Source organism: Clytia hemisphaerica, unplaced genomic scaffold (assembly GCF_902728285.1).
Source record: "Clytia hemisphaerica strain Z4C2 unplaced genomic scaffold, Clytia hemisphaerica genome assembly, whole genome shotgun sequence".
Taxonomy (NCBI): domain Eukaryota; kingdom Metazoa; phylum Cnidaria; class Hydrozoa; order Leptothecata; family Clytiidae; genus Clytia; species Clytia hemisphaerica.
Genome location: NW_027104594.1, coordinates 2,525,725 through 2,552,060, shown reverse-complemented (window position 1 = coordinate 2,552,060; position 26,336 = coordinate 2,525,725). Strand labels below are relative to the sequence as shown.

The following is a 26,336-nucleotide window of genomic DNA, read 5'->3' as shown; positions in this document are numbered from 1 at the left end:
CCACAAATCCCCGGAAACGAGGGCTGGGGTCCAGGTCTCCCTCTGTAAAATCATTGATGCGGCCCTGCAAAATTCTGTAATCTTAGCCTTCCAGATGTTGAAAATTTTCTCAAACTTCAGAGCTTCAGCGTGCTGGATGAAGGTTTACGCATCTGAGTGCCAGATAAATTTCCTTGTCAAAATAAAACCAAAACGGGTATAATAAAAAAGATCAAGAGTAAAACCAAAAAGATACCGTTAAAGTCCAAAGAAAGATGAGTCATTTTTGTATATATCAATGAAATCCCCTCAAAAATGTACTTGTTGTAATACAAGTGATTGATTGATTTGTAATTGTGTTATATTTAGGCACTTTGCAGCATAAACATAAACACCTCTTCTCTTTCTAAGAATTTGACTAACTGGTTATTAAGCTTACTCATTCAAATTTGATTCAATGTAAGTTAAAATCTTAAAGTTGTTTTTTGCTGAAAGTTGTTTCGATGTTGAGTCTGTAAACTCCCTTTATAAATTGTTTATTTACTAGTAGGGTGTGGTTCTACATTGATTTAGAGGATAAATTGAATAGACATCTCACGTGCCTAAGTACTTTGAACCTTTCTATAAATAACGTTTCATTTATGACACTTTTATCACTTTGGACTAGTTAGCGAGTATTTTGAGGATGTGCGTTAAGCCAGGAAAAACTTGCTTTTTCGTTGGTCTTGACTACTATTGTGGCTGATTATTGTTGATGACTTTAAGGTCTTTTATGTTTAAGGTCAAACTCACGGTTATTGTACCTTAAAGCGTATAGTTTGAAGCCGGTGTTTAGAGATGATGTGCGTTAAGCCAGGAAAGACTGCTTGTCGTTGGATGAGCCGTCTTGTAACGTGTTATCAGTACCGAGTTTATGTATTGGAGGACATCGAGGGTGACGGTAAGTGAAATCGATACAAAACAAAGTCGATAGTTGATGTACGGCTCTATATCGCCTATGCTCACTTAAACAGAAGACGGTATTTTGGTGTTTTTACCGTCGTCGAGCAAAGGGGACGGTGATTTTGGAGACATATCAACTTTGCTTTATACCGTCCCCCTCGATTTATCTCGAATACATAAACTCGCTAGTGACTTCCGACGGGGTAGTGTTCCGGTTTTAGTCTACCGGTTTTTTTCACAATTTTTTCACCGATACTCCAGTATCAGATCTAAGAACGATCAATGTTCAAATCCTAATTGTATTCTAGAATTTCGCACCAAGTAACAGAGGGTGCAAGAAAAAGCAATCTTCTAAATCTAGTGGTAGAGAGAATTAAAGTAGATCTTGAATATTATCTGAAGTACAAACGTTGTCGTTATTAAAACGATTTTTTAGTCAAGCTGTTGAGAGGTGAAACAGATCAGAGATAATTTTTTTACATCTCTTTAAAAAAAAAAGCTTGAGTCTGTTGTGGTTTCACGTGTGTGTATACACATACACAAGAACTGGATTTGTAAAATTATTGTATATTCTCTTTTATACAGTTTATCAACGATATCGTGGTATCAGGAATTAAGAATCGATTTAAATCTGGACTTTTAATTTTGTCTAAAAGAGTATAGCGCGTTTGAAATGAGACATAGAGGGGTTTATAACGGCAAAATGCAAAATTCTGAAACTTAAATACGTCACATGTAATATCTAAAGAGCTTTACTGAGATTTCTTACACTTGATTTTTTTTATCTATTATACTTCATTCTTAAAAAACATTTTGGTAATTTTTGTGTTCGGACTTTCTCTATTGTTTTCATAATGGCAGTGGTTGCAGCTAGTCTTAAGATGCATAGTAGAGTTTTTATAGTTTATAATTTAATTTGCGTATTTTCGAGAGAAGAGAGAAAGAGATTGTCAAAGATTTTGGTATAAAGGTACGATAAAGTACACGTTGCCTTTGCGGTTGATTGTGTTGTTAAGATTATTATCTTCCCCTGCAGAGCTATGATGCATGTAGCTCTACTGTATTTGAAGCTTGGCTAATACAGTTTTGTCCGTCTGGAGATAATTTCAAATGATGGTTGTCAGAATCATTGAGTTTCAAGCAGAAGGCTAGAAAGGAATCTTAAACCTTTCCTTAGGCGAGCAAAAATGAAGCCTTGAGATTCGCGCCGCTTTTGGAATGATGTATTGAATCTAGCATTTTCTTTGTTTTCTACCGCGGCATTATTTTTTGAAAACTGTTGATAGATTTTAAGTTTAATGTGGCGTTTGTGTGAAAGCCAGACGGGTCTCGCCTTTTGGATGGGAAATCGATGGCTTCATTTACAATCTAAGAGTTTCTTCTCTAGCCCTTTAACTTGAGAGAAATCATTTAAGTTATTAACCAAACTCAACTCAAAACTTTATTTTCTGTGATATAAATCCAGGGTTTATTTGTTTTTTACTCTTACCCCAAAGCATGAGTTTGTTTTGTCATACAGCGGAGTCTCCATAACTCAAACCCGCACGAGGAACACGAACTTAACGCGAGTTAAGGAGACATCAGAGTTAAAGAGACTCTAATGTATTGACTTCTTTGTGTGCGTACGGAATCAAATCCTGTGTCATCCATCAACTTGGAGTTTGATAATATGAGACATAAGATAGGTCTTAAAAATGATAATATTGTTTCGTGTTTTTATTCGAGAACCCGGAAGAGTAAATGAAAGTAATCAAATATATTTTGATCGTATCAGGTGATTTAGTCAGACAGGGAAACAAATTCTCGTAAAAACTACTAAAGCATTTTTTCTTAGAATAACAGTTTTTTTTAGTCACTAGTTTTCTTGGTTATGAATTATGGAGCTATTTGAATTTTATTGTTCTAGCTTTGATTTTCAGTCAAAATTAAATGTGTTTTCAGTGTTGACATTATCGACAGGTTAGCATCGAAACGTGTTGTCCATGGGAAACACATGAATGAGCCTATCAAACACGTTAAAATGTAGACGATGCTATCGTCCGTTAGAGGGTCAGTAAACGCGGGAAAATATATATGTGCAGAGTTAGTGCAGGGCGTTAGGGCGTTTACGGCAAAAAAGTAGCGGTAGAGTAAACACCTCCGCCACTGTTTACTCCGTCCCCGGGCTAACCACCGTTTTAAAGTCATCCCTTTTTTAGTGATCTCGTGTAGACGATAGGATTTGCAATTGAGTCTAAAGACAGAAGGGTTGGAGAGGGATCTTTAACATTTCTAAAGCAAGAAAATGTGAAACCTTAGGGTTTGCATTAATTAATGACGTCTAGTGCTTTCTTCTGTTTTCTCACGCGGCATATTTTTCAAGATCTGGAGATGGATTTTACTTTTGAACTGGGGTTTATGGTGGCGTGTAACGTGTGTCTAAGTTTAAACTCAACGAGTACAGTATGTCCAATAGTCCATAAATGATGTCCTCTTTTTAGACAGTGCGTGTCTAAGAATTGCCTACTTATCATTAGACTGGAGTCGTTTATAATGCGTGTAATAAGTAGCATTGGCGTTTTATGATAATACGATTATTGTTACGGGATTTAGTTTGTATAAACTAAAATAGACTAAAATTGTTCCCTCCGCCATTACTTTTTGCTTTATTTCTACTCTGTCTGATGAATTAGTCGTCTAGCTTGCTAGACTAACTTATCAAAGATTTTGCTGTCTTATTAATGCGCTGATCATTTTTCTGATGTTTTTACCAGGTATTAACAATGTATAACGTCGGATACCAATTATTCAACCCCGTGCACGGGCAAACTTACCCTCAAGTACAAACTGTCATTAATGACCGTGCCCTGATCAACCAAAGACTTCAAGCACTCATGAATATGTCATGTTTACGCATGCGTGGATTACCATTTTCAGCTGGCCAGAAAGACATTTTGAATTTCTTGGCTAATCATGCAGACAATGTGGTCAGTGCTGTACACATCATTTATAACTTACAGGTAAGGAAGCTCTTAATTCTTTTTTTGTTTTTAAAATTTATGTTACCCACAGTTGATGCTCTCTATTTTAATATTCTACTTTTCTATACACTCTATTGTTCGATAATACCAAGTTTATGTATGTGTCTTTTACTGCGACGGAGACGGTAAGGTTCTAATTGGACTAAATCCTGACTGGCTGAGGATGACGGTAAATCAGCACTTTTACCATCCTCGATTATGCGGGTCAGAACTGCGGGTTATTCCAAATCGCTTCAGTCACTTTACCGTTCTCAAAAGTGCAAATACATAAACTCGCTAATATTGAAAGTCACCCTCAACAAGAAACTCTCGTAAACAACGCTCCATTATTCGACACACTCCCTTATTCGATTATCAAGGGGTTTTCATCAAATAAGGGAGCGTATGGAATAGTAGAGCGTCGTTTATGAGAGTTCGTTGTTGTTGATGGTGGATTTCAATATTATCGATTAATGGAACATATCGAATAATAGAACTTCGAATTAGAGAGCGTCAACTGCACTTTTTTATTACAGTACATGAAAGGGGAAGATACAAGTTTCATCTTGAAGGTCGCAAAGACCAGATTCGTGAGAACCATGTGGAGTGTATATTCATATAAGCTCTTATCTCTTATGAATCTTTATTATACATTTCGGTCAACTCGACGTAAAAAACGAAAGTAGTTGCAAACGGCAAATCAATAAGAATAGAGATGTTAATCTGACAAATTTCCATACGTTGAGTAGGGTTTTTCTTTTCATTTGATTCGTATCTTATGATGTCGTTACGTTTTAAAGATATTAACAGATTACTTTACTTAATAATATGACGAAGATAGTATCTTTCAAGAAAAGCTTTTGTCGAATTTAGGTACTATCTTTAATACAGGAAGCTCGAAAATAGCCCCAAGCCATAGCCCTTGCACAAAAATAAACAATCTACCAAAATGATTTGATTTTTTTATCTAAAAATGTTCCTAACAAATCAATAACAAAAACTCCCTCATCTTTTTCCTGCTGTAAAATCTGTAACATTTATTCTACTGTGATTGAATGATTTCTACGGACGATAAAATCGTCGGAAAAGTAGCCTACCCTGAAATCTATTCGTTAAACGAGAGCTGACCGACTACCCGGTTCTACCCATTTCTTGATGAACTTGAACGCTACTCTAGATTTGACTTTGAGAAATCACTCATCAAAAGGTTTAGATAGCTGTCTTAATCACTGTTTTTGGTATGAGAAACTATGAACAGATTTCGACCACAACTTTATCATAACATACTCGAGAAAAGTTTGAGATTTATTTAAGATTACATTTAACAGGTTAATCAGATCAATAGTAGAAAATGGGAAAAAGCGAAAGAAAAATATTCCTATGAATATTCTTATTCCTAAAAGCTTCTTCGAGTTCAGGAAACATCCGAGTTAAAGAAATTCGGACTATCAGACTGCATTTTCCAACTACTTTTTCACGTTTAAAGGATATCATTTAACGGATCACGTACCTTTGCTGACACAGCATTTTTTAAGAAAAAACTGATATTTCTTTCCTCCGTGCTGCGCGAGCACAAATGTTGAGAAATTACCATTGCCTATCTTGTCAACATAAAGAAAAGCCTCCCTTTATACAGCGGAGTCTTGATCATTCCGAGCGCAACATTTGTGTTCACCTTGCATGCTCGAGTTATGGAGACTCTACTGTTTATCGTTTAAAAGAGTATCCTAAAGGTTTTGTTTTTGAATAAGAAGTGGTATCGTTTGCTTACTCGTTAATTTTGATTCACAAGCTTTTTCGCATTGGATTGACACGGATGTGGAGCAAGATCAGTCAGAAAGAGGAAAAGAAAAACATTTTTTTTGCTTATATCAACATAATAAAACAAGAGGCAGACACTGTCCCGATATGAAATATGTGTCTGATATGAAACGCTTATGTAAAAATAAAACCTTTAATCTCGTAAACGACTTCAAGCATTTCTTTCTTTTTCAATCACCAGGGACGTCCATCAGGTGAAGCATTTGTTCAGATGAAGAACCCTGATCAAGCACACAAATGTGCTGGTGATTTACATCTCAAACATATGGGTGAGCGATACATTGAAGTCTTCCAATGCAGTGTACAAGACATGACTTGGATGCTCGCCACCAGTCATGCTAACCAACTTGCATGCCAACATTTGAGTCAACTTAACCACACCAAAACTCCAAAAACTTCATCCTCAAATAATACTACATCCCCTGCTGGTGCAAAAACGACCTTCCAGCCATCCACACCTTCTCCACCACCACCACCCATCCTTCAGACAACACAGGCACCACCCATGAACGGTATCCTGACATCACCACCTCCTCCAATCACCACCAACGGGTTCTTCCCACCTGAAGTGTCACAGCCGTTACCCATCTACACGGGACCCTTCCCTCCGATGTTCCCTCCACTACCACAACAAGGCTTCCTGCCACCACCACCTCCCCTACCTCCACATACATCAGGGGTTCCAGCCATACCGACTGTCATGCCACCTATGGTAAGTTTCTTCTCCTTGCTGGAAATTCATATCTTTTGTAGGTTTTTAAATTGTAAAAGACTTTCATCACTTATAACAGTCAAACTCTTTCTAAATTGAACGTCTATTATTCGAATAATAATAATATTTTGGATCCCTCAGCTGAAAAGTGGCATAAATCACTCTGAATCAATCGCTTTGTAATTCCCATCTTTTTGATAATAGATAATTTGTGGTCCCTTTGAGTTAATCGAATAAAAGAGAGAGAGAGAGTCAATTATATGTTATTATTCATGACCATGTTCTTTTCTTTCTACAGTACGGAGACGCTATGCAGTTCCAAATGAACCCTTTCGGTAAACCAGGACCAATGACATACATTGCTGTGAATTCACCTGAAGAAGCGCATAGAATCATTCAACATGAAAAACATATGCATAATAAATTTCTTCCAGGGAACGCACCTTACGTAGAAATGTTTATCGCTCATTAAATGTGATGTAAATATCCAAAGAGATATAACAGCTACTCTTGCCAGCCACCTGTCAAATGGCTAAAATGGCAGCGATGTCTACTTAGAGCCGATGAGTTGAGAGCTAGTGTTAGATTGGCACACTAGCTAGGCTTCTGGAAGCGTTTTTTTATGCTTGTTGACGCCTCACGGTTTCCACTTAAGTGATCAACGTCCGCCCGTCAATTCAGCGAAGAACCGACAACTGAGTTTGCCCACAGCTAGATAGAAACTTTTGAAGGAAATAATATGATACAATAACAAGTCTATCATCTGATAAAGATTTTGTTTTTCAACCGAGATCATTAATTTTAGATGAAAAATGAAAATATGATAGCCCTTGGTTGACTTATTTTGGATCAATAATACTCACGATGTTATTTTTTTGTGTGAGAAACAATGAATTCAAGATTTCAATGGTAAAATGCTGAGCAAATTTTAAAATTTTATCTTTTTACTTGTTGTTTTTTTCTTAATTCATAATATTCATGACGTAATGTTTTCCACGGAAAGACCCCGGTTTTTGCCAGTAGTGGCAAATTTTATACAACTTTTGCCTAGTTTAAATTTGCCACTACTGCCTAAAACCGGGGTATTTCCGTGGAAAACATTACGTCATGAATATCATGAATATCTAACATAAGTCTTCTAAAGTTTAAACTTCTTTGAATTGAAAATTGGTATTTTCAAAATATTGAAAATAAACGCCACCATATCGATGTTTTTAGTTTTCTTACTGTACAATACTAACTAAATCAGCTAAGCCATAATTCTTCTAGGCATAATTTGTTTACGCATACCAAAATTGGTATTTGAAAAGTTTCTGTCTGAAAATTCAAAAAGCGCCAAATTATGATTTTTATTTTGTCATATTTTCTAGCTTTTATTGTTTATTGTTCCAAGTTTAGAAATTACATTTAGTTGTTTTTCAGGTTTTATCTGAAACATGCAATTCTCTTCATTCGCAAAATTTGAGTTATGAATTTGAATTTGAATTTCCTTACCCTTTGAGCTCTAAGTTCAAATAATTTTCCGAAAATATTTTTCAAATTTTTTTCATTTTGCGGAGAAGATTTTAATGACAGAAGAGATTAATAATTTTTTTGTTTTATTTTTATTATTGTCATTTTATTATTATTAATACTTACTATGAAAAATTATCAATTTACAATTTAACATTTTGCGAAGTTATTTTACTAAAGAAAGAAAAAGAATTATTTATTATTTGTTGCCTTTTGTGTACTATATAACAATTGAAAGAGATAAAATACTTTGAAATACAAACAAATAAAAAACAAATTGTCATCAATCTATTATTACATCTTCCTCTTCTTCATAGCCGATCATCATTGCTAAAGGCCAAGGAATTATTATCCCGGAAGGGGGCACTCGTTCCGAAAACGACCATACGTTCGGCCCAAAAATTGACTTTCAAATTTGGACCCTTACATTGCAGCTATGAAATTTGACACCCTTATAGTGCAAAAACCGACAAAAACCGACTTTATCAGACCTTTTCAATGGAACACATCCCTTTCAAAAAGAGACATACAGATGGGAAATGGACATTTTTGAGACATACAGATGGGAAATATACACATGTACATGTTTAATTTGCTTCCTTACGAAGAGAAAATTCATTTCATTTGAAAATTTTCATAGAAACAAGGTAATTTGCTACCCTTACAGTGTAGCACTGGTCAAAACATACCCTTACGGTGCACTAGCTGAACCTTGAGGAACGGACCCTTAAGTGCTACACGTCTGTCACGTTTAAGTCATTCACCTTGAGTGCCCCCCAGATTATTATAGACACATGAATTTCTCATGTACAAGCCTTGTCTGCATTCACCTTTAAATTATTTTTCCTACCATTCTAATTGCATTCCTTACTGAAAAAGAATTGAATCTAAATTTCCAAATGAAACTTCAAGCTTTCCTCCGAGACACCTCAAATTTTCAAACTTCAACCTCTCAAACTCAAAAACACCACAAAAAGATTTTCATACAAAAGTGAAATAACTCTGAGACTCACGCCTATAAATATTTGTCACTCAGCTCTTCTCGGAGTATATTGGATAGATATCCCAAACTGAAAACGCCCCGTGTCGTTATAAGCTAATAAGTTGCAGAAGACTGCTATGCTCTAAGATCCATTTTTCGCAACGATAAACGCATTTGGCAAATTAAATTTCTACAGTGATAACATTGATTGGGAAACAATTTAAAAAATATTTTCAAGGACACTGACTGGCATACAATTTTAACTCCCACTTGACTCAGTCCCTGACAATAAATAATATGAAGTTTTTATTAATAAATGCATAACCATTATAATCTTTCAATAATCTACCTCCAAAAATGTTTATAAACACGAAACAAAATCAATACCAAGGGACAGACGAATTTTAATGAGGCAACAAAAGAAACTTCGAAAAAGATTTGCCAGTCGCAAAACAGCAGAAAAACTTGTTGAGATTGAAGTTTTACTCAAAAATATTTTACAAGAAAGAGGGATCAAAAAGACGCTAATGCAAAAAATCAACCCGAAAATAATACTCCTACGCAAATCTAAACCAAAGGTTGGCCCCTTACTACACCCCTTCTCACAGACCCACTAGAAAAATTGGCCAGAATATCGTCCCCGCTGTAAAATTATACTCCAGTTTTGTTCCCACTGAAAATAATCAAATAAACCAATCCTCACTGCTAAATATTATATGCTATTTTTCCCATCCCCAATCTTTCTGACTTGCAAACAAAAGAATTTAAACCCCCAGCCATAAAAAATACGGGAATATCGATCCCCATTGAGTTTCAGTCCGGAATTTTTACCCCCACTGGCTGAAAGAATCCTACCAGTTCTGAGAAGGGGGTGTTTTAATGGACCCATCAACTAACAAATTGATTGATGATCCACTTTGCATGGCCAATATCCTACAAAATCAAAACAAGTCTGTCTTCACTCAGCGATTACCCAACTATGAGCTTCCTCAACTTGATGAATCACAAACACCAATACTTGATGACTTCATTTTTTCAACTGAAGAGTTCATCAAAGAAATTGGAACACTTTCTCCTTCAGAACCTGATGGATTCCCAGTTATTCTTCTTCTAAAAACTAAAAACTCCATCGCATTACCTCTACAAATCATCTGAAGAAACATACTCAATAAAGAAACCACACCAACACTTTTAGAAACTGGACACCACACCCATTTACAAGAAAGGGAATCAACTCACATCCCATGTATCGAAAATATTCGAAAAAACAAGTTCGCAACAAGATACAAAATCATTTAGAAGATAACAACCTATACAACGCCAAACAATTTGGTTTCAGAAAAGGTCGTTCATGCCTCAGCCAACTTCTTGACCGCACTGAACAATTGATTGACTACTTAGAAAAAGGAAACAATATTGACGTCATTTGGATTTCAGCAAAGCCTTTGGCAATGTCGATCACACAACTTTATTGCATAAACTTGGCAAAAATAAAATATCTGGAAAACTTCACGAATGGATCCGATCATTTCCTGACAAATCGAACTCAAAGAGTCTCAGTAAATTCAACCTTGTCTGCCGAAACAGAAGTTGTATCAGGTGTTCCGCAAGGGTCACTGCGCTCGGCCCACTCCTATTTCTCATCGTGATCCAAGACTTCGACAACAAAGTCATCCATTCTATTTTATCTTCATTTGCAGACGACAATATCGACTGAAGAGATATGTTTTGGACCGACCTGGCACATTGAAAAGGAGCGATTTTAATCAATAATTTATCGATAAAACAAGTCGATGGGGAGAAGGTTAAAATATCGATAATTTGTCGATAAAACAAGTCGATGAGGAAAAGGTTAAAATATTGTCAATTTATCGATAAAACAAGTCGATGGGGAGAAGGTTAAAATATCAATAATTTATCGATAAAACAAGTCGATGAGGAAAAGGTTAAAATATCGAAAAATTATCAATAAAACAAGTCGATGCGGAAAAAGTCAAAATATCGACAATTTTTTGATAAAACAACTCGATGAAGAAGAGGTTAAAACATCAATAATTTATCGATAAAACAACTCGATGAAGAAGAGGTTAAAACATCAATAAATTATCGATAAAACAAGTCGATGCGGAAAAAGTCAAAATATCGAAAAATTATCAATAAAACAAGTCGATGCGGAAAAAGTTAAAATATCGACAATTTTTTGATAAAACAACTCGATGAAGAAGAGGTTAAAACATCAATAATTTATTGATAAAACAAATTGATGCGGAAAAGGTCAAAATATCAATAAAACTCTATAAGTTTAACTATCTGCGCAGATAGTTAAAACATCGATAAAATTATGTAAAAAAGAATGGATGTGTATTTTTTGAAGATTTTTCTGTTTTCTCAAAAGTATTTTTGTGGTCATAACTTTGAAAGTGTTGTCATAACTTTGAAAGCGTTGTCATAGCAACAATTTAAGAGTTCTGTCCACTCAATTAAAAAAATCAAATAAAAAAATTGGGTAATAAAATGAACAATCAAAATCTGATGATGAAACAAACGCGTAGGGTGTTGGTGGGGATAGCTAAAGCAGAAAATGTACCATTTAGTGGTCTTAATAAGAGGTCATTGATAGATCATATTCAACACTATCGTGATACAGTGGGTACACTGTATAGAGAGAAGAAAGGCGATCTGAAAGCTCTTGCTAAAGCAGAGGGTATTAGAGGTTATGGAAGTTTAAACAAGCGTAAATTGATAGATACAATTTTGTATCATCATCGAAGGGTAATACAACCTCATATCGAAGATCTTAGTAAACTTACAAAATCAGAGCTAGTCAACTTGGCTAGAAGGGAAGGTCTGAAAGTGATTGGTGGAAAGAAGGTTCGTATAGCGCAAAATATTGCACAAAATAGAGTCTCAAGTAGACTAGAACCTATGAGGCACATTGTTGAAGATGTTGCTAATAGTAAAGTTGTTGAATTGGCGTTGTCAAAGCGATTTAGATCTGAGGAAATAGAAGGTGCATTTGATGGTGGATATGTTAGATTTAGAAGTAAAGGTGTTGAAGAACATCAAGGCGTTGTTAGTGTAGAGGAATATACACAACGAACAAGACACCATGTATTTAAAGTGTTAGAGGAGATGATTAGACGAGGGGAAAGTTGGAAAGTTCATTTAGAAATAGCAATTTTGTTTAGAAGGCGAGATGGAAGCGAAGAAACGAGGAAAATAATATGGTCAAATCCACCACATGTTATTATGGAAGGTTCTGATATAGAAGAAGTTTTAGATGAAATGCGTGCGTCTTTGATGCGGCAATATGAAAGGATAATTAATACAATGGAGGCTAGTGATTTTGTGTTTATACGTGTGATTGAAATGATGTATCACTGTCACAGGGTGGATTTGAATCGAGGAGGATCATATATTGAACTTCCAGAATGGGTTAAAAATAAGAAATGTTGTATCAACCCAAAAAATGAAGATGATGAGTGTTTTAAGTGGGCTGTAACTGTTGCTTTGCATCATGATGAGATTGGAAAGAATTCACAGCGTATATCCAAGATAAAACCATATGTTGATAAATATAATTGGAATGGTATTGATTTTCCCACACCGAGTAGCCAGTGGAAGAAATTTGAGAAACAGAACCCTGATATTGCTCTGAATGTGCTTTTTATTGACGATGAAAAAAAGAAAAAGATTCGACAAGGATACATCTCAAAATACAACATGGAGAGATCCAAGTGCGCAGATGTGTTGATCGTACAGGAGGAAAAGAAGAGGCATTACGTGGCGATCAAATCAATATCAGCTCTTCTTAGAGGTGTAACTTCAAACCATGACGGAGACTTTTATTGTCGCAACTGTCTTGGTAGTTTTCGCAAGCCGAGATGCTTTAGAGCTGCATGTTCAAGCATGTAAGGATCATGATTTTTGTTATGTAAAGATGCCTGAGGAAGGTAAAAACATTTTAAGATATCAAGAAGGTTCTAAATCGATTAGAGTACCATTTGTGATTTACGCTGATACAGAATGTATACTTCGACCAATTCAAAGTGTACAAGATAGGGAAGATAAACCATCAACTCGTAATGTTGCAGAGCATGTAGGTTGTGGTGCTGCTATGTTGATAAAATTTGCACATGGTGAGTATGAAAGGGCGTTTAAACATTGTAGGGGAGAAGATGCAATCACAACATTTTGTAAAACTCTGAAAGTTGAAGTTGAGAGAGTATTGAGATATAAAATGCGCGAAATGGAGCCTTTAACTGATGAAGAAAAAACTGAATATCGCGAAGCAAGAGCATGTCATTTATGTAGAAAGAGATTTGAAGTATCAAAAAACATAGGAGATCGTAAAGTGCGAGACCACTGCCACTACACAGGGAAATATCGTGGAGCAGCCCATAGTAGTTGTAATTTAGCGCATAGAATACCGAAACACGTGCCAGTAGTGTTTCACAATTTGAGCAACTATGATGCGCATATTATTATTCGAGAATTAGCGCAACAGTTTGATGTTGATGAAATGGAAGTTTTAGCGGAGAATACTGAGAAATATATAAAGTTTTTCGGTTCCAATTTATGTTGATATTAGAGATGAGGATGGAAATGTTGTGATGTATGAGGATAAGACTGGAAAAATGAGGAAGAAAACAAAGAAATGTATGCTAAGATTTATTGATAGTTGTCGATTTATGAAGGCTTCTTTAAGTAGTTTAGTGGATAATCTTGTTGGTACAAATACGGATGGTATCAAGTGTTGTGAAGATATAGATTTGGAATTAGTGGAAATAGATAGCAATTATATGGCAAGATTTGAATGTGAAGAATGTAAAAGCATTAAGACAAGACAATTGGAACGGGAAGCAATAGAAAAAAGGTTTAGCAATTTACGCATAAGATGTGTTAATGATGAACATTTTAGATTGTTTTTGCGTAAAGGTGTATATCCTTATGAGTATATGGATAGTTTTGAGAGATTTGAAGAGGTAGGTCTATCTGAAAAAAAGGCGTTTTATAGTCACTTGAATTTGAGCGACATATCAGATAGAGATTATCAACATGCTGTGAAGGTATATGACGCGTTAGAATGTAGAGATTTGGGTGATTTTCATGATTGGTATTTATGTAGCGACGTGTTGTTGCTAGCAGATGTATTTGAAAATTTTCGAGACACATGTCAAAGCAAGTACGGGTTGGATCCCGCTCACTTTTACTCTGCGCGCCTGGCCTATCATGGGCAGCAGCTTTGAAGTTTACACGTGTGGAGCTTGAGCTCTTGACAGACGAAGACATGCTGCTGATGTTCGAGAAGGGGATCAGAGGCGGCATGTGCCAAGCGATCAATCACTACGCTCGAGCCAACAACAAGTACATGGGCGAGCGGTATAAGGAGAATGTTGAGTCGTCACACATCATGTATCTCGACGCCAACAATCTCTATGGGTGTTCGATGTCTAGAAAGCTGCCTACAGGTGGCTTTGAGTGGGTTGAAGACCCTGAGAGTATAGACATTTTGGGATATAGCGACGGTGACATTGGCTACGTGCTGGAAGTCGACGTCGACTATTCAAAGACTCTGCACAAATTGCACAACGAGCTTCCGTTCCTTCCTGAAAAGATGAGACTAGGCAAGGTGGAGAAACTAGTATGTTCTCTCTATGACAAGGAGAAGTACGTCGTGCACATTGATACGCTGAAGCAGGCCATGGAGCACGGCTTGGTGCTGAAAAAGGTGCACCGAGCAATCTCGTTTCAGCAGAGAGTGCATGGTTAAAGCCTTACATCGATTTTAACACCCAAGAGAGGGCAAAGGCCAAGAACGACTTCGAGAAAGACTTTTACAAGCTAATGAACAACAGCGTGTTCGGCAAAACGATGGAGAACGTTCGTGAACACAAGAATATCAAGCTGGTCAACAGCGAGAGGAAGCGCAAAATGTATGCCTCGAAGGTTAACTACAAGAACACGGTGCGCTTCACCGATAAGTTCATGGCCATGAACATGAGACGGAACAAGGTCGTGATGAACAAACCGGTCTATATCTCGGCTTTGCGATTTTGGACTTGAGCAAGACGGTGATGTACGAGTTTCATTATGATTACATCAAGCCGAAGTATGGTGGAGCAGCTAAGCTAATGTATATGGACACCCGACTCACTGGTTTACCACATTAAGACCAAAGACTTTTACGGGGACATCGCGGACGATGTAGAGGCCAGGTTTGATACGAGCAACTATCCGAAGCCCAAAGATGAGAGCGACGTCAAGTATCGCCCGCTGCCCATTGGGCTGAATAAAAAGATCATAGGCAAGATGAAGGACGAGCTGGGTGGTAAGATCATGACAGAGTTTATTGCCCTGAGGCCGAAGATGTACGCTTATGAAAAGCTCGACGGAGGAGTTGACAAGAAGTGCAAAGGAACCAAGAAGTGTGTGGTTAAGAAGCAAATTGAGTTTAAGGACTACAAGCAAGTATTAGAGACAGGAGATATCCAGTATAGAACGCAGCAGCGGTTTGTTAGTGAAAAGCATCGAGTTTATACACAGTCTGTGCGGAAAGTAGCGCTAAGTGCAGATGATGACAAGAGAATACAAGCTGGAAATCAAACATGGGCTTATGGAACTTCAGTCGGTATTATATGTAGAGAAGAATTGGAAGTTAAAGCTTGGCATTTTGATCGTGCATATGACTGGTGTTTTGATGAAGATCATAAACAAGAGGTTTTAGAGCTTGATCACATTGTGACATGTTAAAAGAACCGCTAGAAAAGACGGGATAACTATGCTTGCAAGAGGCTATATTGAGATGTAAACATTAATTAGTGAATGAAAAAAATTCGCTAATTAGTTACAAGTCATTAAATAGATTGTCAACTTTCCGAAAGTAATTTTTGATGATTAGACACAAATAGGTTGAAAATACTGCTTAGTAAATGTGGTGGTTGGCCGAGTGGTTAAGAAGACAGCTTTGTAATCACAAGGTCCCGAGTTCAAATCTCACGCAGTGCGAAAGCAATTGCAGATCTCTCATGTCCTGGTTGTAAAACTTGCATGAGTGCGCACTCTCTCCCGTAGTTGAGTTGGATAACGCGGATTGGTTAGACTTCGGTCTGACTGACAATTGTCAGTGTCAGGTGGCTCTGGTCCAAAGAGACATTCAGGTTACCGTCAATTCGATCGAAATTCAGCAATAAACGCCAGGGCAAAGAGTGTTAGCATGAATCATAAAGATTACTCGAGAACAACTATCGCACATAATAACATCACGCATCAACAATCATCAATGGATCTCGAAGATAAAAATCCATGGGGATTCTCTGGAAACAGAGTTTTGACTTTTTTTGAAAAAATAACCATAGAAAACAACTGTTTAAAAATAAAAAAATGATCATAGAAGCAATTTTCGTATTACCAGTTTATGTTGTAATTTTTGTAATTTATTTTCGCTTTCAGTCTATAATAAAAGCTATGACAGAAAAAGCAAATGATATTATATCTGAATTGATTTCTGAAACAGAGTCTCAGAGTGATATTAGCAAGCGTGATTTTTTGTTGGAAAAGATTAAGAGCGGAGAGCCCATTGCGAACTCAAAAACCCTATGGACTGTAGAGCGACTCGAAAAAGCCTCAGACAAGGTTGTTGATAAGCTGTTTGACAAATATCAAAATCCTCCACCAGTCAAAATCAATAAGCAAGAGGCCTTAGAGTTAGGAAAAACTATCTGCCCTGTGGTCATCGAAATGTACGCGGAAGGTCTGAAAACTCTCGTAGATCAGATGCCTTATATCAAAGGTCGCTATATAATTAACAGTGAAAAACTCAAAAGAAACATATCAACAAACAAACTATTTTGTGATAATTTAGCGATAAAAATAGGATCAAAAATGATTGAACAAATGGGTGAAAACTCTGCCACGCGTGTCGGTGTATCTTTAGCGGCAATGACCTGGGATGCTTTGGAGAAGAGAGAGGAAAGAGTTGAAGTTGGCGATAGTTCTGAAAATAAAAAAGATGAGTGAAGAAATATATAAGTGCGATGAATGTGGAGATAGGTTTTTCATGTATAAAATGGACTCTCTTGACGCTTGGAAACTTTTATCATATTATACAACCTGAAGATGAATATACATTTTGTAAAGGCTGCGTGTATAAACTTTTATATAAGTATCATCGCAAGAATGTACTCGATATGAAAGACTTGGTTGAAAAATGGTAATTTGTAGCGTGTTTGCACTACAAATAAATGACTGAAGAAACGCTAAGCAATATTTATTATCAGCCTGAGAATCTTTGGACGGGGCGCAAAGCCATCAAGTTGTTACAAAAAGAGTCTGGAGAGCCGTCCAAAGTAGTAAAGACTTGGCTAGCAAAGCAAGCTCTCTGGCAAATTCATTTACCAAAGCCGAAGAAGATTAACTATGCTCATTTTTACGTTACAAAACCAAATAGAATACATCAAGCTGATTTACTGTATTTGCCGCACGACAAAGTTTATCAAAATACATACAAATACACCCTAAATGTCATCGATATTGCTTCGGGATATAAAGCAAGTCGACCTTTGCGAACAAAAAAGGCGAGTGAGGTCGCAGCGATGTTTAAAGACATTTATAGAAAAGGGCCTTTAAAATATCCAGATGAACTCCACGTTGACTCTGGAACTGAATTTAAAGGCGATGTTTTGAAGCTGATGAAAGAGCATAACGTGCCTGTAAAAAGTGCTGTCACAAAATATCATCACAAACTTTACTGCTTTTGTAGAGAACTTTAATAAGCAATTAGCGGTAAAGTTATTTAAACCTCAAGACGCGCAAGAGTTGCGCAGTGGAGAAGACTCAAAGATCTGGGTGAAGAATCTGCAAATGCTTGTATCAAAGCTGAACAGCACCAAGCTTGAACGTGTTGGCATGACGCCTGCGAAGGCAGTTAAGCTTGATAGTGTTGAGTTGAAGATCAAGCCATATGAGTCGGAGAAAGTCGCTTCTACTGATGGTTTATATAGGTATTTGCTTGAGCCTGGAGAGGAGAACAGTGATAGCAAAAAACGAGCGACTGACAATATTTGGTCTAGGGAAACTTTCAGACTGGATCGCATAATAGAAAATTCAGGACAACGCGTCTTATATTACCTCGGCGAAGGTCCTCAGAGGGCCTTTGTACGAGAAGAGCTTATGTTGATTCCTGAAGATACACAGAAGCCTCCTGAGTTGGTAAAAGATTGGTAGATTGCCTACCCATAGGGCGCACCAAAGGTGTAGCGGCTCAACAAGAGCAGCCAAAGCGATAGTTGAAGAAATTAGAGAATGTAATGTGTTTACATGCTTATTTCTCATTCCAAGCAACGTAAGTACTGTAGAAAATTTGAAAAACTCAAAAGTTGTACTTAAAAAATATATATAAAGAAATGGGAAACAGTTTGTCGAAGGAAGAAGAGTGCGAAAAATGTTTGATATACGAGAATAAATGCAAAGAATATGAGCGTCATATCCAAAAAATTAATGAGTCACACTTAGAATGGCGTGATTTAAGTGAAAAATTACGTAAAGAAGAAGTAGAGTGTGTTGAAAATTTTTACGAAGAATTACGTAAAGAAGAAGTAGAGTGTGTTGAAAATTTTTACATTGAGCGTTTAAAAATAAGTGAAGAATTACATAAAGAAGAAATAGAGTGTGTTGAAAGTTTTTACATTGAGCGTTTAAAAATAAGTGAAAAATTACGTAAAGAAGAAGTAGAGTGTGTTGAAAATTTTTACATTGAGCGTTTAAAAATTATATCTGATGCAGCTGCAGCTGTGAAAGTCATCAAAGAAGAGCGAAGTAACAATTAAGTGCTCTTAGCAGAGCCGCAAGCGATAAAGTGAGTTTGTGCATTGGTGGTGCCGCTTTAAAGAGGATGCAATCCAAGATTTTTTACAGAAACCACTTTAATTTAGACGAAGAAGGGCGAGAAATATTTGAGACAGCTTTTGATATAAAAATCAATGTTAAGATTTAAGTAAGCCCGCAGACTTACTTAAACTGTAACTTTACGAATATTTATAAGCAAAAATCCCAACTAAAGTCATTCCACCGATAACTAGCGCAATTTCTGAATCTTTTTGCTGTCTTGACGGATTGTAAAAATCACTTAATTTTGGCTCTTTCAAAGGAGTAAAGTGATTTCCAGTCACTTCATGATATCTTTGCATTGCAGCCCCGAGATCAGTGAAAGTTTGTTTGGCATGACGTTGATCACGAAGAGTTTTGTTGATATAATCTAACCTTTGCTGACGTGAGTGTGCATATTCATCTCTTGCTTTGCTTAGTTTTTCCATAGCAAGATTGTGACGTTTCATCTCTGCTTTGCCATGATCTCCGAGTTGTCCAAAAATAAAGTTTGTTCCAGAGAACGCTAGTGCGTTGACTAGTGCCCCGCCTGCGATAACTGCTAAACTTGCCATTTATTTATTAGCCATTTTTTGAAAAAAAAAAAAAGCCATTTTTGAGCTTTTGCATAGTCGTAAATCAGATCAAATCCCATTATAGATGCTGTTATAATTGCAGTATTTTTGAAGGTTAAATTAAGCGATGGTTTGCTACCTCCCATCATGTAACCCACACCCATTAGGCCTAACGTCTTAAATAGGCCGTCTTCAAACGAATGAATTAATTCTTTCTTATCGATTGTAGACATCTTTATTATATATTTTAGTTCATGCGAAAAATGTCATTTTCTGGTTTTGCAACAGGTTGTGGCGTTGGATTTGAAGTGTTGCGTTTCCAGAGAAAAAACTACTGCGATTCCCGCTAATGCGACAGCTGCACCTATACCATAGACGCTAGAACTTGAAAAAGTACTTGAAGAGGTACTTGAAGAGGTACTTGGACTCACTTCATTAGTACCTGCGGCTGCACTTGAATTCACCTGATTCTTGTTCTTAAGCAAGTCTTCCTTGTTTTTGCGGTTCCACTCAGCAAGTCTCTTGCCTGCTGCAACTCGACCGTCATTCTTAGTTTTCACGACTTGTTCGCTCATCTTTATTTAGAGAACTTTAAACATTCTTGGATGTTCTAGTCGAACGTAGAGGCAAGCGTGTTTCTCACGTTTGAGCTGCTCTTTAATTTTAGCGAGTTCTTCAGAGTTCATCAGATTTGTCTCTTCGTCAATTATCTTTAAGTCAGATTTTTCCGATGGATACCAGGTGAATAGCTGTTTTTTCTGTCGTCTAAGATTTTTTGGAACTGCTGTGTAAGATTGAGTTAAAAGCCACAAACTGTGCTGACGATGCCGTCCAGAAATAGCCAACTCAAGTAACGGTTGACGCTTTTTATCCAAGGTTTCATCTGATATCATGTCATCAACGATAAACAAAGTCTCTTCACCTGAAAACAGCTCTGAAAGTTTTTCAATGAGCTCGAAGAGATTTTTCTTAGGCTCAAATACAAAAATGTAGCCATCTTTCCAGATCCAAGATCTTTCGAGATAAGTCTTGTTCCATCGTAAAGTAGGGCATAAAATTACAATGTTTTCAAAGTGATGTTTATATTCTTTTTCGATCAAATCGAGAACTTTTTGCGTCTTACCACAGCTTGTGGGACCTGAGAAAATTGCAGTGTGAGGTTGTTTTACATAACTCATTTATTTTGTGTATCCTTGATACACGAAACTACTTGGTTTACTTAGGCCTCGACACTGTGAAATCTTCCATTTGAAATGTTCAATTGAGCATCTTGAAATACAAAAATGTGAAGGTTCAACTTACCATTCCCAGTTCCGGCTACTCGATGTATTCCCAAAGTGACACCTTCAGATAAGTTTTGTAAATTAGCTCCGTTGCCGTGTTGAGTGGCATCTGTGCTAGGTCTCAAGTCGAGACAAAGAGCATATTTTTCAGTTAGAAAATCGCCTAAAGATACACCGTTTTCATTAAACAATTTTAGTATTTGATCAAAAGTGTTTTCTTTCTGCATACCCGAAGCATATAAAGCATTGACTTTTTCTACACCTTCAATTCCGATGCTAACCTTGGTGATGTCGAGGTTCTTAAACTTCTCTGTGTGAGCAAACTGTTTTCTGTCATCGGGATCTATAGCTAGAATCAGAATATGAGACATGCTCTTGGATGGAGCATTAACCGCTAAGTTTACGACAGTGTCAGACTTGTTGATTGACATGAACCGATGTTCAAAGACTCGTGTAAAGGGCAAAGCTAGCCTTTGGTAGACGTTTTTCATTGAACTAGCCAGGCTTGAAGATGTCACCTGATCCCACTCTGTGCGAATGTCAGTCACCGAGTAGTCGTAGTCAGCATCTGTTGCTGCTGCCAAAGTTGAAGTGCTACCTAAAATGATTGCCTTTTTATCGTTGAAGGTCAGCTTGATTTCAAGCTTGTCGGCAAGCGACGCCTGATGATAAGGTCCGATGTCATTGAGCAGCTCAAAGTCTATGGGGATTCTAAAGCGATTTTCATATGTTTTAGCAATCGCCGTTTCTTCAGACGTTCCGGTTGCCGCTTTTGAATCTACCCTTAATTTGAGACCATTTTCTGTATGAATGCCTTGAAAAATTCGTCTTGATTTGTCTTTTTTTGACAACCAAAAGTCTTTTATACGTCATGATCTCGTCATAGTTGTTGATCGAGAGCACTTCGTTTCCCTCGAAGTAAATCTTGAACGTTTTGATGATTTTTCTTCCGACGTTTGGCACAACGCTCCTCGCCTTGTCTTTATCACCCTTGAGGTTCAGTGCAAAACTAATAAAAAAGCTACCAGGCACAACAACACATCGTGTTCTCCCCAGGTTAGGAAATCTAACTTGAAGTGTTTGTCCCGGTTCAATAGAGCTTGGATTGTGAGTAACAACCACATGTTGTCGGTGTGCCCGACCAGCTTTCATAACTCTCCTGTTTCTGTAAGGATCAATATCTACCATTTATTTTATAAAAGAAATGATTGAACCAGATTTCATAGATGAAGAACAAATTCCTCTTCTTCATAGAGAAGATAATTTTGACGATGTATACGATGACAACATAGTCAATGAGACTAGTTTTACAAAACACGATGATATAATAATACAAAACGAAGCTACGCAAGCAGAACTCCGCTTGCGTGAAAAACATCTCGATGAAAAAGAAAAGCGAGTCAATGCCTTAGAGCGCGTATTTCAAGTCGAAATATCTTCCGAAGAAAGATCTAAATTTCGACTTGTCAACGACGTTCTACAGTATGAAAAATCGCCTGGAGAATACACAAACGTGACAAAGTCTAACGGAGAGTTTCTAGCCGAAAGCACACTTCGAAGTCGTCTCGGTGCCCACCTCGCTCAAAGGCTCCTCGGAATTGAAACATCTAAAGCAGCTAAAAGTCGATTTAAATCAATGCTTAAAAAACTACCTACAGAAATTGAAATGGAAGATCTCACACCACAAAGGCTTGAAGAAGTCCTCAGAGAAGTAGTTTCAGTTGCAACCAACACCGACCTAGACACGAGAGAGTTTGACGGCATCGACAACGCTCTCACCAGAATGAAAGGGGAGCTTTTAAACAACACCTCAAAGCTCTCCGAAATTGACAAACACATTGAGCGAGAACAAAAGAAGCTAAAAGACATCGATGAAGATGCAACTCTCGAAGATCACCGAAAAAAAATCCAAGATCGACTCAAAGATCTTCAGCAAGAGCGTAAAATCAGGCTTGAAATTGCTTCTCAAAATAGAAAAGAACTCACGAGTCAAATTGCTCGTATTCGAGACACTCTCTATGAACTCTGTGAAGATGATCTGAGCCTGCGAGAAAAAGTCAAGCTCGTTTTTAGAGAACATGGATTAACCATAACAGCCGTACTAACTGCTGTTGGATTGCTTATTTCAACTATTATCACCTCTTTAGCAGGAAGTGGTAGTGCAGGAAAACCTTCAACTCCTTCCAAAAATCCAAACACAATCAAAGAGTGGGTCAAAAACAAGTTAAAAGCTCTGGCCAGAGTCCTAGGTAGACTCGCAGCAAAAGCGGCAGCTGCCATTCCAGGGATCATCGGATCGATCATCGCTGGCATCTTAAACTTTCTCAAAAAAGCTGTCGTTGCTGCAAGTCAGCACGTATGGCTGTTCCTTACCTCTATCGCAACGTTAATAGGCTATCGCTTATTATACCCACCACCAAAAAAGCGTTAAAAACACTAATTCCTAAAATGATGGCTGTTTTTTCATCCTCGTGATCATCAAGAGTATGAACCCTTTTGACATGTTTACTCTGCACCTGGTGCACCTGCTGCACATGCTGCACCTGCTCATGCTGAGCCGCCAGGCGATTGTGCCCTACCGGATCATGCTGAGCCGCTACACCTTTGGTGCGCCCTATGGGTAGGCGATCCGCTAGATGACTTTTTGTGACTGAACTCTGCGGTGTCTTTTTCAAAAACACCAAAGACGGTTTTGGTAATATAGCCTTTCCCAAGTTAAACCCAGACTTGTTTATCACAATCTTGTCGTTGTAACCGTCGATGACTTGGTTAAGTGGTTTCAACAGCATATCTGACGGCAACATATAAAGACCTTTGCCAACGCTATAGTCCAAGCTTGATCGCGCATATTTCAACGTGTTTTGATATCTCGAGACGTCGTCTTGCAACGATACTGCCTTGTTAATGACGTCTGATAAGTTATCGTGAAACAATCGCTGAGCTACTATTGCCTCAGCGTCATTTCCGAGTATGCCATGTCGCGCCCCAGCTTGCGAGGTCAACACGAGGTAAGTAAGTGTAAGCTCGGATGCTCTCGCTAATCTTTTCCAAGCCAGCTTTGGTGAATCCGTGTGAGTCAGGCATGATCCACTTAAAAGGTGACGCGTGTGAATCTTGCCACTGGTAATAACGACCTGCATAGATGTGAAAGTTTCTCGACGTCCCATACTCGTTAGAAACTCTGGTGGCTTGCTCTTTTGAGCAGTTGTTGTTGTATTTATCGAAATTTTCCTCGTTTGGCAACGGAGCCAATATCCGCCTCAAGATCCTTCTAACATGATAATAGGCATGGAATGGAATCGATAAAGAGCTCTGACGAGGGGCTGCTTAGCGTTGAGGTGCTTCACAGACACTCCGAGAGCCGATGTAGCGCAATGAACAGCAAAGTTCAGCTGCGTATCCCAAAGCTTTAGAGGGTCGTGCTGCATGTTATAGGCGCTCCTTGCGCTCTGAAAACCTCCTGCATCGTAAAAATCTCCATGACCGTAATACCGATATGTGCTCGCAGCAAAAAGCGATCCTTCCAGTTTGATGTCGAACCCTGTTGAAATCTGATTGTCATCTTGCACAACAATACGTAGCTCTGACAAGTCTTGTCCTGTTATTTTCTCCTTAAATCCTCCTGACTGAGCATAGTGTGCTTTTGAATTGTATTGAAAATTCATTTATTTAAAAGAAAGGCGATGCAAGTCATATTAACAAAATTAGATCCCATAAAAATTGAGAACCTCCCTAATGGAGAAATAGACCTTCAAGAGCTAAAGCTTTGGCCAGGCTGGACTCACCCAAAATTCACAACCATTCTAACTTACCAAATAGCCTCTGATAACTATGCTCTCCAAGTAATAATGAATAAAAATTACACCTTTGACGTTCTCGCTCAAGACATCAATAATGCTCTCAATCAAAACGATGAACAAATCGTAAAACTTGATCACAAAAACGGGAGAGTCACTTGGCAAGTTTTACCTCCACCTAAAACTGAAAAATCAAAATTATCAACAGGAATGATAGCCTTTCTAAGGCCACACAACATAAAGCTATCAGACGAGCTCGTCACCCTCTTTAAACTAAACGGTGTTCAGGCAGACAAATATGGCATCATGACTGGTAATCCTATCGATAAATCCTCAATCTCGTTTTGTTTCTCAAACGCTTCCACCATCGTGTCTTCACATGTGATGAATGCGATAAAAAAAACCATCATAAACAACCAAAAAACCAATGCCATTGTTGCAATGCCCGTCACAGCTGGTATGGATGGTTATCTTACAGCTACACTCACACAACCGGCTACTTTAACATTTAGCAACAACTTTACAAATCGCCTCAATTTCCGCGTTCAAGATGAAACACGGCAACAATCTTAATAACACGAAAAGTATTTTGCAGGCTTAAAATAAACCATGAGCGTTTATCCCGAGAAAATTTACCCTGATATCGCAAGTGCACCCACTGATGAAGGGCCACAACAAAGTCAAAATTATCGCCTCAAAAAAATCGAAGAGGCTGAAAAATTCTTACAAGATGAGGCAGAAAAAAAAGAGGTAAGCTTGCAAAACAGTTCAAACGACGAGCGATTGCTTCGACGATCAGTGATACTTCTCTAATCACTGCTATTACAATTTTAGAAGTTGCTTCTGTCGCGACCTTAACAACAGGAGTTGGAGCTCCTATAAGCATCGTTCTTGCTTCAGCTGGACTTTTGCTCGGTTTAGGTTCTGGAGTCATACACAAAACTCAAAAGGTTTTTGAATCTAAGACTAAAAAACACGACAAAATCAAGACCTTGGCAGAATCTAAACTGGATTCAATTTCAAACCTAGTTTCAAAGGCAATTAAAAACGCACACATTTCCCACGAAGAGTACCATTTCATCTTAAAAGAGGTCGAACACTATCGCGTCATAAAAAGAACAAATACGAACCAAATCCAAAAAGGTAGCTGATGCCATCACTGCAGAGCAGCGCGAAGCTATCTTAGCTCAAGGTCGAGAAGAAGGAAAGCAAGATTTTTTACGCAAAATCGCTGCTACTTCAGATATCCCAACTGCCAATGCCATGTAAGCTTTGATCTGCCGCCAAAATATAGTGATTTGTAAAGGTGTGATTCCTTACAAATTACATGCTAATATCTCACATAATCAACTTCATAGCCACAAACTTCGCCAGTTTTCTCATCAATCTCCAAATCATCTTCATATACAATTTTACCCATTTCTGCATGCTCATAGCCAAGCCGCAGGCGATCAGCTTTAAATTTCAAATGCGTGACAAACCTTTGCAAGCTACACTTATCACACACTTCAAAATCTGTCTGCGTTCCAACACTTACCTGGTTCTTGCGCAGCTTTTTCGGTACTGGCTTACCTTGCAGTGCTAAAATAAGATCATCCTTATTCATCACGGAATACCTTTTTATACCCTGCGTCTTCGCTTGTTGTCGCAACTCCTTTAACTGTGTCATTTATTTTTATGACACAGTTAAACAACTTTCATAACTTATAATACCATATCATAACCACTGTCTTCCTCGTCATCGCTCAGCTGACTCTCAAAGCTAGGGTCTCTCTTCGTATATTTACACTCCTTCAAAAAGACCTGCAAGTGATAATTTGATCCCTGTCTATAAACGCTCCCTACCTTCAAAATTCCAGTCGCAAAACAA

At 37.7% G+C, this 26,336-nt stretch overlaps 2 protein-coding genes across 2 annotated transcripts in view; both read left to right on the top strand.

Moving 5' to 3' along the window:
- LOC136823925 (epithelial splicing regulatory protein 1-like) overlaps positions 1-8,242 on the top strand; it is a 39,625-nt gene extending 31,383 nt beyond the window's left edge. Inside the window, exons 10-12 of the mRNA XM_067080083.1 lie at positions 3,675-3,920; positions 5,923-6,453; positions 6,752-8,242. Coding sequence (XP_066936184.1) covers positions 3,675-3,920; positions 5,923-6,453; positions 6,752-6,925 — 951 coding nt within the window. The 3' untranslated portion in view covers positions 6,926-8,242. The remainder of the gene's footprint in view (positions 1-3,674; positions 3,921-5,922; positions 6,454-6,751) is intronic.
- Positions 8,243-18,351: 10,109 nt separating this feature from the next.
- On the top strand, positions 18,352-18,774 carry LOC136823960 (reticulocyte-binding protein homolog 2b-like). The gene has a single exon (XM_067080116.1). It carries the CDS (start codon positions 18,352-18,354, stop codon positions 18,772-18,774), a length of 423 nt encoding a protein of 140 aa, XP_066936217.1.
- The last annotated feature ends 7,562 nt before the right edge of the window (positions 18,775-26,336 follow it).